This window comes from Macaca mulatta, chromosome 11, assembly GCF_049350105.2.
Source record: "Macaca mulatta isolate MMU2019108-1 chromosome 11, T2T-MMU8v2.0, whole genome shotgun sequence".
Lineage (NCBI taxonomy): Eukaryota > Metazoa > Chordata > Mammalia > Primates > Cercopithecidae > Macaca > Macaca mulatta.
In genome coordinates this window covers 111,126,486-111,138,111 of record NC_133416.1, presented here as the reverse complement: position 1 = coordinate 111,138,111, position 11,626 = coordinate 111,126,486, and the positions used below count along the sequence as shown (strand labels likewise).

Here is an 11,626-nt window from a genome sequence, read left to right as displayed (position 1 = left end):
TCATAGGGGACCGAAGTAGCAGCTGGCCGCAGGGACACTGAGAAGGTAGACTGGGAGGCTGGGGGAAAGAGGGGGAGGCCTCTGGCCTGTGCCCACTTGCCTTCTGGTTCAGCAAAAGCTTTGGAAGTACAGGGGAGACATGCACTGCCTGTAATCCTAAAATGAATGTTTTTTTTCTTTTTCAGTCCTAACTTAAACTGGATTGTTTTTCAACTCTGATCTGTCCCTTGGTTGGCATCTCTCACCTTCCAATACTGATAAGAAACAATTTTCAAGAAAGATTTCCACCTGTTCATAGCAAACATAATTGGGAGGAAGATTAGAAGCAGTGGGGGTTGGTGGCTGTGCTAGGATGAAAATTGTGATATTTTATGCATAGTGTTGTCCCCAAGCAAAGAGAAATGAGCCAGAAGACAAACGAGAATGTACAAAGGTATACCCAATTCCTTCAAAAGCCCCAGAAACCCATTCAGCCTTACATCTGCTCGACTCTGAATGATTTTCAAGAAGAGAGAGACTTTTTGGCAAACAACATCTTCCCTCAGCTTAATGAACTCTGCAATTCCCGGGGCACATATTTCAAAGCCGTGGACCTGAGTTGGTCAGAATTAAGGGCCCCAGAATCCTTACCCACCCACCTGTTTAGACAGTATTCTTGTCTTCGGTCCCAACATCTGAAGCTCTGCCTTGACCATGTGAACAGCTGCTTTCCCTTTTTCATCTGCATGCTGGGTCAGACGTATGGAGACTTCCTCCCTGACTACTCACATTTCATGACCTCCAAAGTGACTCGCTTGTCAAGCTTATCCAAAGTAGAACAGAATCTCTATGTTGCTGCAAAAAACGGTTATCCTTGGGTTCTGGAGAACCCCAACTGCAGTCTGACGGAGTTTGAGATAATCCAAGCAGCATTTCTGAATGAATCTCAATTTCAGTATTTTTACTTTAGGACTGGAACCACACTGCTGAAGGCTTCAGATGATGAGGAAAAGGGAGAGAGGCTGCCCTCGAGTTCTTCAACGAACGAAGAGGAAAAATTGAGGATTGGAAAGCTTAAGGCCAAGATTATTAGTAAAGGGCTCCCTGTGAGATTTTATAGTGATCTCCACGAGTTGGGTGAGCTGGTTTTCAAGGACTGGTCAGTTGTGATAGAAAAACTTCATCCAGCCACTTTAATGATTGAAAATATAGGTTAGTAAATATAGAGATAACTAAGTCCATTATCAACATCAAGGTAATGTTTTTATAGGTCTTCCTTGTGAAAGGAATTTTTAAATGATTGCAAATATTTCTTAAGCATTTAAAAATTATTATTGTGTTCTTGTGACGTATATTTCTCCACTTTGAAGATTTTTGCAGCTGAAAATAAGAGCAAGTAATGAGTCAGTCATGGAAGATTGTTTAGGGGGTCAAGGAGCTCAGAGAATACCCAAAGTATCTGGCATTTAACAAGTGACTCTAGAGCAGTGGTTCTCAACCAGGGCCGATTTTGCTCCCTCAAGGGACATTTGGCCATGTCTGAAAACACTTTTGGTTGTCACAATTGGGGGAGAGGTACTAGCATCTAATGGGGACAGGCCAGCGATACTGACAAGCATCCTATAGTGCACAGGACGGCCCCCATAACAAAGAATTACCCAAAATTCAGAAATACTGAGCTAAGAGGAAGAGAATCAACTTTTATTAATTTTCTGGTGCTTTGGTTATGTTATTACATTTAATCTTCAAGGTTTAACCCTGCAAGGTAGGTGTTATATTATAATTCTGATTCTACTGATGAGCAAATGAAAGCTGCTGTGTAGCAGTGAAATGACTTACCGATGTCACATAACTAGTGAGGGACCAATCCAAGATTTGAACTCAGGTCCCTCTGACTCTAAAATCTATGCTTGCTCTTTTTCACCTCTTTTATTAGAATGTGACTCATGGATTGGCAGCCTCAGCATCACCTAATAGCTTGTTAGAAAGGTAGAATCTTGAGCTCCATTCCAGGTCAACTCAATTAAAATTTGCAGTTTAACAAGATGACTAGGAGCTTCACGTGTACATTAAAGTTTGAGAAGCATTGCCTGACATTATATTGCCTCTGAATGAAATGATTACCATTATTTTTGGAAATAGTGTCCTGTGGACATGCACCAGATTAAAAAGGGAAAAGTCTGTCACCTAGACACACTTCAGGAGGGATCTGTGATGATTATATGAAAAATAGGCTATATGAAAATTATGTGAAATTGAATGAAAAATAGAATGTTTATATGCCTATGTGTGTCCTGGGGGTAGGCAGATGGCCTGTATCTTTGATTAGATTCTCAAAAGGCTTTAATGACCCCAAAAGATTATGATTTACTGATGAAAGGGCCCAATTAACATGGGGATGGAAAATGGTGGCAGATGGTACATTCTCAAATGCTTTCAGGGACCAGGCGCACAATAGTCCTTGTAATGTGATAGGGAGCAGATGGATCTGTACTGAACAGGCGAGTCATTTGAATTCAGTGTGGGTGGTGGTGGTGAAGACAAACCTCTGCAGGCTACACAAAACTGCCTGGAAGCCAAATCACCTGGACCCTGGAAAAAGAACATTGTATCAGTCCCAACTCTTTTGGTTGCAAGTGACTCAAACTGATTTTAACGAAGAGGGAATTTATTAGCTTATATAACTAAAAAGCCCAGGATTAAGTCTGATTCAGCTCAGGCTTCATTCAGTTGCTCAAATGATGGTACCAGACCCTCGTCTCTGACTGCTTCTCAACCTGGCCCTGCTGTCCTGATGTTAGCTCAGCTCCTTGGCTTCTCTATCATGAAGGAAGAGGAAGATGGGCCATAGCAGCTCCAGGTTCAAGTCCAGCAGAAATGGCTCAAAGTCCTAGCATTCCTAACATTGAGTCTTTCTGGCCCTGGTTAGCCCGACTTGGGCCATATACTTGCATTTGATTCAGTCACTGGGTACCAAGGGAATGTGATGCTCTGATTGGCTAATCCTGGGTCACAAGCCACCTCTGGAGCTGGAAGTGGAGTTAGCTTCCTTGGACTAATGTGAACTGGGAGTTGGGATGGGTGGATCCCCTATGATAATCTAGGGCTGTTACTGAAACTAGGGTAGGGTGGTTGGATGTTGAGCAGCTAAAAAGAACCCACATATTTATGACAGGCTTGTGGTTTTAGAATCTGACAGACAGGTCATTGGATCTTGTATTTTTCCGCTCCTAGCTATGTGACCTTGAGTGCATTACGTAGTATTGGTAAACCATAGTTTTTTCTTCTGTAAAATGGTTAACATTAACCACTTTGAGAGTAATTATGTAAACCGGTAAAAACAGCACCGGACACATATCAGGCACAGAGTTAATAACTAGTGAGAATGAATAACAACAAATGGGTTAAATAAGAATATATACATTTGGTTAAAGTCAGAAATGTGGTTAATATTAATATTCTTTTACTAATCTCAACCTAAACTGCATCTATTGATTAATATTCACTAATGTGTTTAAGAATATAGCCTTTCTGTGTTTTGGAGTTAAGGTCATATTATTTCTCCATAGTATTCTCCTTAGTCTTTGATTTTGGATATTACTGAAAGGTTAGCTTGTTTTAGACGTATTCTTGAATGTATATATGTGGTCTAAATGTCTGAATTAGAAGGCATGGAATGGATGGATTATTTTAAAAATAATCCTTCCTTCCTTTAGAAGGAAGTCTTGAATTCTTTATCTTTTGGATCTTCAATGCTCTTTAATCACCTAGGTAGCTCCAAAATCTCATAGTCCACAGTTAGGGTAGTGACAGGCCATTTGGGCAGCTGGTAGTTATTGTAAGACAATGTAGAACTATTAGTTTACACTCTTGACCCTGAAGATCCCTGAGACTATTGGATGAGGCTCAGGGTTAGTGCAAGAGGACTGTCAGACTGTGAGGTCATCCAAATTCTGTCTAAGATCTTGAAACTTGAAGCTAACCTTGGACAGCCTGTGGATCCTCTCTGTCTATTCTGGTCCTGTCTGAGCCGTGGGGCAGCCCTGTTAACTATGAAGGTACAATGTGAGTGTTTTGGGAACTTATCAGACTAAACTATTTGGTGTTCCTTTTCCTGCATGTGTTGATAACAGCCTTTACTCCTAAAACAAACAAACAAACAAACAAACAAACATAGGGAATATGGGTGTCTCCAGAGACAGGAGGGCATTTTGGGAGCCCAGAACACCCTGACTTTTATTAGGCAATGAATTTAGAATTGCAGTAAATTAAAACTGGAAGAAACTTCAGAAATTGTCCATTGTCTGGCCCCTCCCCCTTATTTTACCAGAGAGTTTAAAAAACTTGCCCAATGGCAGAGCTGCAGCTGTACCCATGGTTGTTATCCTTATTAGGGCATTTGTCCTAAAAATATACCCTACTCCCTCAACCTCTGTCATAGATAGACACACATACATACCTCACAAGACTGAATTAGATAACTTCCTACTTAGCTAACAGTTTGAAAAAATGACCTGCATTATATAGCAAGCCTAATTTTTTTGCCCTTGTCATTCTGAGGTCATGAAATAACTTGGAATCCTAAGTAGGATTCTGTGTACAAATAGCAGAAGAAAGGTTCAATTATTTTCCTGTAGTTTTCTTTCATTAGTGTATTGAATGGGCTGTGAAATATGGAATATTTCACAGATAGAAAGAAGGTGATATAGATACAGAAAGATGCCTTCCTGGGCATTTGTAATAACACGTGGAATCGAAAATGTTAAACTACAAATCCAAGTTATTAAAACTTATCTTTTTTACTATCAAGACTACAAGCACAGCTTTGAACGTTTCTATCACGAAGAGTTTACTGAGAAGTGCAAGCAGATGTTTGTTATTTCCAAGGAGTCAGACAGGACCTTTGAAATCCTGGAAAAATTTGCCTTAAAGGATGTGGAACTTGATTTTAACAATGTGGCAGCAGGTTCCAGTTTAGATTCTGTCCCTAGGTAAGATGTTAAGAGATCCCAAGCTCAGGCAGAACAGCCTGACTCTGGTAAACGCAATCCCCCAAACTTGGAATGCCTTTTCTAACTTTCCCCATTCTATGCTCATCCCTTCGAGCAAGAGAGACCCCCTGAAAGCCACCCCAGGGTTAGAATTTTCTTATCAGATATCACTCTGCACTTGCAAAGCTTTTCTGGTATTTCACAGTTTCCTTCAGTGTCCTCAAGAAGATTAGACACTTCCAGAGTGTAGGAACCACCTTCTTTTTTCTCCCATACAACAAAGGTGGTCTAAGTAATTTTTGAGAATGGTGCAGTGACTTTAAAGAGAAGAAATTAGGCCAGGCGCGGTGGCTCATGCCTGTAATCCCAGCACTTTGGGAGGACGAGGCAGGCAGATCACGAAGTCAGGAGATTGAGACCATCCTGGCTAATACGATGAAACCCCGTCTCTACTAAAAATACACACAAAAAATTAGCCGGGCGTGGTGGCGGGCGCCTGTAGTCCCAGCTACTCAGGAGGCTGAGGTGGGAGAATGGTGTGAACCTGGGAGGCGGAGCTTGCAGTGAGCCAAGATTGCACCACTGTACTCCAGCCTGGGCAACAGAGCGAGACTCTATCTCAAAAAAAAAAAAAAAAAAAAAAGAGAGAGAAGAAATGAGGAAATATGAATAATGCATCTGCATAGTATTGTGTAATTTATAAAGAGCTTCCACATATGTCATCAGCTCATTATTACATTCAGATATTCAGCTAGCACTTATGAAAATGATATGAACCATATTATTGTTTGTGTTTGTGTGTAAAGAATCAGGTTATCTTGAGCTGGGCATGGTGGTGTATGCCTGTAATCCCAGCTAATCAGGAGGCTGAGGCGGAAGGATCCCTTGAGCCCAGGAGTTTGAGCCCAGCCTGGGTAACATAATGGGACTCCATCTCTAAACAGAAAAACAGGTTATCTTACTCAACATACACACTCCTTCATTGTTTTATCCAGTATCCTCTACAATAAAACCTCCATATCTTTCTCACCTTGGGTAGTGAAATACCGTGTTCACCATCCACAGGCATTAGGAAGCTGAGGCCAGCAGTGAGAGAGCTGGGGTTATCTGTGGTATCCCTCCCAGTCTCATCCTTGGAAGTGGGTAGGTTCTTAGAATAGCTTTATTTCTTACATTCTCATTTTCCAGCTCTCACCTTGCATCTCGTGTGTCCTGTGAGAGATTTGTGCTTTGAAATAAAACTGCAGTGCTGGGATGGCCAAGGGCTATTCTTCACCATTGCTGCCCCAGGTTCAGAACCTACTGGTTTAGTTCACTCAGGGACAGGGCTACCAACACTTTTGTGGTTCTGGGAACCCATGCCAAGCAGAAGACAATTTATTCAGTTGATACAACATGGTGCTCGGTCAGTATTTTCAGACCACAGGAGAAACATGTAGGTCATGTGTTAAGAATGTTAGGTTTAAGTAGACAAATTCATAGGGACAGAAAGTTGATTATTGCCTGTTGGGGGAAGAGGGTAGTGAAAGAAATGGAGAATGATTCTTAGTGGGTACAGAGTTTCTTTTTGGGGGTGCTGAAAATGTTCTGGAATTAGATAGCAGTGATGCTTGTACAACCTTGTGAATATATTGAAAACCACGGAAGGGTACACTTTAAAATGGTGAATTTTTTAGTATGTGAATTATTTCTCACTTAGGTTATAATTTTAAGTGTTTCAGAGTGGATGAGAAATGCAATAAATGTTATTACAATTGAACAACTCAAATTATTGTGCTCAGTAAAAATATAACAAATAAGCCCTTTTATAATTAGATACATGAAAACATTCAGGGCCTTGTTTGCTTTGCCATTTGGAAACAGTGCTCTGTACCTTACGTTCCTGAATAGCGTGTATAGGTCAACAGAAAAGGAAAGTTCTTTTCAGGTTTCAAAGCATTGTCTCAATAAACAACTATATAGATCAATAGGATACTTCTTTTTTTTTTCTCATTTTGAAGGGAACCACAGATTGCTTTGCAAAATGAAATGTTCTTTTTGTTCTTGAGAATAAATTAAGACCCTACCCCTGATTATGTGGGGGTCTCATATTGCATTTTTCCTTCATTTATTTTACCTGCTAGATGCAAGAACTAGACATGGGATATGGCAGTGAACGGAAGAGACATAAATTTCTGCCTCCACAGAGCTTGCATTGTGGAAACAGGCATGATAACTATGTGAAATATGTAGTATTCGTGAGATGCCTTCAAGTACTGTGGAGGAAAAGGAAACACTGGAAGGAATTAGGCCATCTGATAGGGTGAGGGAAGCCCTCATTGAGATGGTGACATTAGGGTAACTACCAGAAATAGGTGAGGGAGAAAGCTATGCTCAGATGTGTTGGAAGAGCATTCCAGACAGAAGTCATAGCGAAAGTGGAGGCCCTGAGGCTGGAGAAATAGCAAAGAAGCCAGGCGGCTGGAAGAAAGTGAGAGCTGTAGGGTTGGTGGTAGGGGATGAGGCTGGAGATGCAATGGATGGTGGGGAGGATGTGGATCTTGTTTGGTCTTACAGGTCTTTTGTAAGGAATTGGGCTTTTACTGTACTACTTTTGAGCAGAGCAATAACCTACTTACATGACTCTTTTTTTTTTTTTTTTTTTTTTTTTTTTTTGAGACAGGGTCTTGCTCTGTCTCTCAGTCCAGAGTGCAGTGGCACAATCCTAGCTCACTGCAGCCTCAAACTCCTGGGCTCAAGGGACCCTCCCACCTCAGACTCCCCAGCAGCTGGGACTACAGGTGCATGCCACCATGCCTGGCTAAATTAAACAAAAATTTTTTTTAGAGACAAGTTATGTTGCCCAGCCTGCTCTCAAACTCCTGGGATCAAGCAATTCTTCTGTCTTGGCCTCCCAAAGTGCTGGGATGACAGGCATGAGCCACCATGCCTGGCCTCTATGACATATTTTGATGGACTCACACTGTTTGGTTGAGACTGAAAGAGAGCAAAGGTGGAACTAGGGCACAAAATCAAACCTGACCATTCAGATTTGCTGGTGAAATCATTTCAGCAACAAGGCATTGATTCCAAACTCATGTTAATGGAGATGGAATTATTATTTTATTATTTATTTATTTATTTATTTATTTTGAGACAGAGTCTCGCTGTGTCACCCAGGCTGGAGTGCAGTGGCGCCATCTTGGCTCACTGAAAGCTCTGCCTCCTGGGTTTACGCAATTCTCCTGCCTCAGCCTCCCAAGTAGCTGGGACTACATGCGCCCGCCATCACGCCTGGCTAATTTTGTATTTTTAGTAGAGATGGGGTTTCACCATGTTAGCCAGGATAGTCTCGATCTCCTGACCTCGTGATCCGCCCGCCTCGGCCTCCCAAAGTGCTGGGATTACAGGCGTGAGCCACTGTGCCCAGCCACAGAGATAGAATTCTTATGAAGCAACTTCTAATGACACTATTTTAGGTTTTCTTTTTAAATGAATTTTCAGGCTGATTCTCTTCTTTACTGAAACTGAATGTCAGGTTTATTTATTTCATTCACTCACTGAACAAGTTATGGCCAGGTGTTGTGCAAGTCACTAAATATTCAACGGTGAATAAGGTGAGCCTGGAAACTGTCCTCCTTATGGAACTTACATCAGTGAAAAGTCACTAGACACGTATTTATTGAATCATAACTGTGTAAGGCACAAGGCAAGAGTGAATTTCATGGATCTGACAATACTCTGCATATTCAGAAGCTTTTCAGTGAAAAAGCCACAAAACAAGTTGTGTTATGCTCCTGGCAGTTCAAAGAAATCATATTCATGCAGTATTACCAGAGAAGACTCTCAGTGAGTCACTAACAATGATAGTAATTTAGTTGATTTCTAATTTGGTAGTCATCAGGATTGATGGGAATTCTTGGCATATGAGTGCTTCCCTCCCCTCCCCTGCTGTCCTCTCCCCTCCTCTCCCTGCTCCCCTCCCCTTCCCTTCCCCCTCCCCTCCCCTTCCCTTCCTTCCCCCTCCCCTCCCCTTCCCTTCCTTCCCCCTCCCCTCCCCTTCCCTTCCTTCCCCTCCCCCTTCCTCCCTCCTCCCTTCCTTTCTCTTTCTTCTTTCTTCTTGCTTGCTTGCTTGCTTTCTGGCTTGCTTTCTTGCTTTTTCTTTCTCTCTTTCTTTCTTTTTCTTTCTCTTTCTTTTCCTTTCTTTCCTTTCTCCTTCCTTCCTTCCTTCCTTCCTTCCTTCCTTCTCTCCCTCCCTTCTTGTCTTCCTTTCTTCCTCCCTTCCAACAGAGTCTTGCTCTGTTGCCCAGGCTGGAATACAGTGGCATGATCTTGGCTCACTGCAACCTCCACCTCCCGGATTCAGGCAATTCTCCTGCCTCTGCCTCCCAAGTGGCTGGGATTACAGGCACACACCACCATACCCAGCTAATTTTTGTATTTTTAGTAGAGATGGGGTTTCACCATGTTGGCCAGGGTGGTCTCGAACTCCTGATTTCAAGTGATCTGCCCACCTCAGCCTCCCAAAGTGCCAGGATGACAGGCATGAGCTGCTGCACCTGGCAGTGCTTCAATTTCTGATGCTTTTCCAATATGATGTTACACAAAGGACCAGCCTGGTGATGGTAGTGATAACCCAAGGGAGGAGGAGCAGGGCAGATGCAAGGGCAGTGGACTAATGTGGTCGTTTCCCTCCCCAGGCCTTGGGACATTTATGTAACCCTGGTTCTTATCGGACAGACCTAGGATTTGTCTAGCTGGAAGGGCCTTCCAAGGTTGCTGTCTCTATTCTTCTAGTTTTACATAGGACAAAGCTAAAGCCCAGAGGGTGAATGACTTCTTTGAAGCCGGCTGAGGCCAAAATTGAAACTAGAACTTTATCTTTTAGAAGGAAAATGTATGCAGGAAAATTTTCTTTTCCTTCCTTCCTCTCTCTTTCGCTCCTTCCCTGCTTTCCTTCCTTGGTAAATATTCTGTACATTTTATTACCCTTTTATTTTTCAGAATAAATCCTATTCCAACTTACAAGTCTATTTTGCTCTTGTCTGGAGAACATGGTTGTGGGAAGTCCACTCTGATTGCCAACTGGGTTAATTACTTCAAAAAGAAACATCCGAGCATGTTGTTGATTCCTCATTTTGTGGGCAGCACCTGTGAAAGCAGCGACATCATGTCTGTGATCCATTACTTCATCACAGAATTACAGTACAGAAACTACGGTAAGAGAGTCAGATATACCATTCATTCAGGACATGTCAGGGGAGTTAGAAATGGGTGGCTCTCTCCTCTGCTCATGTGGCTGTTGTTCCCTTGCTCTGATCTAAACCTTGTATTGCCTCCCACATCTACCCACCTCTTCCCTCACAGAGCTAAGCTTCCTTCCTGCCTGCCTCCTTCCTTCCTTCCTTCCTTCCTTCCTTCCTTCCTTCCTTCCTTCCTTCCTTCCTTCCATCCTTCCATCCTTCCTTCCTTCCTTCCTTCCTTCCTTATTCCTTCCTTCCTCCCTTCTTCCCTCCCTCCCTCCTTCCTTCCTTCCTCCCTCCCTTCCCTCCTTCCTTCCTTCCTCCCTCCCTCCTTCCCTACCCTTCCCCTTCCTTCTTTCCTTCCTTCCTTCCTTCCTTCCTTCCTTCCTTTCTCCCTCCCTCTGTCCCCTCCCTCCCTCCCTCCCTTCCTTCTTTCTTTCTTTTCTTCTCTCCCTTTCTTCTTCCCTCTCTCCCTCCCTTCCTTCTCCCCTTCCTCCCTTCCTCCCTCTCCCCCCTCCATTCCCTTTCTTCTTCCCTCTCTCCCTCCCTTCCTTCTCCCCTTCCTCCCTTCCTTCCTCTCCCTCCCTCCTTCTTCGCCCCCATCCCCCTCTTCCTCTCTCTTTTTTCTCTCTTTCACCAAACATTACTTGAGTGCCTTTCTGTGCCAGGGCACTATTCTAGGCAGTGGGGATACAACAGTGAACAAAATGGACACCAGTTTTTACCTCATGGAGTTTTCATGTTATTAGGGGAGGGAGGAGGACAAAGAATTAACTGTCACTAAATAAGAGACTGTTCAATAATGGTGAGTTCTATGAAGAAACCCAAAGCAGAGAAAGAGGTAGGCAGGATGTGTAGGAACTGTTAGGATTTTGACTAGGGTATTCTGGGGAGTGTCACTGAGGAAGGGACATTTAAATACATCACTGAAAGAGAGGAGGGAGGGAACCAGGCGGGTGTCTCAGGAACAGCAGTGTTGGAGGAAGCAAGTGCCAGGCCATGGGTTGGACATGCCTCTCCACTACTGCTGCCCTACTCAATTAAATAACCATGTATTGAGCAGGTTCATTCTCTTATTTATTCACTTATGCATTACAGAATATTTATTGGTTGCCCGTTCTGTGCCAGACACTCTTCCCAGTTCTGGAAATAGAGAAGTAAGTCAGGCAAATAAGGTCATAGCCCCCATAGATATTACATCCTAGTTGACAAAGGCAGATAATAAATAAATAGGAAACATGTCAAATAATTATCCGTGGCAAGCAGTGTGATGTGATAAGGTGCCAGGGTGGTTATTTGAGCCATCAGGGACTATGTCGCTGTCTTACGGCAACTCTAGCTGCCATATCAACTGAATCCCATTTCAGCGGCTTCTCAAAGGGAAGCTTCTTTCTTACTTATATAACAGTGTGATATGGGGTCCCCAGTTAGGTA

General features: G+C 42.9%; 1 protein-coding gene across 1 annotated transcript in view; it reads left to right on the top strand.

Moving 5' to 3' along the window:
* The first annotated feature begins 234 nt into the window (after positions 1-234).
* TTC41 (tetratricopeptide repeat domain 41) overlaps positions 235-11,626 on the top strand; it is a 72,441-nt gene continuing 61,049 nt past the window's right edge. The window contains exons 1-3 of the mRNA XM_077954829.1: positions 235-1,191; positions 4,790-4,970; positions 9,945-10,168. Coding sequence (XP_077810955.1) covers positions 372-1,191; positions 4,790-4,970; positions 9,945-10,168 — 1,225 coding nt within the window. The 5' untranslated portion in view covers positions 235-371. The remainder of the gene's footprint in view (positions 1,192-4,789; positions 4,971-9,944; positions 10,169-11,626) is intronic.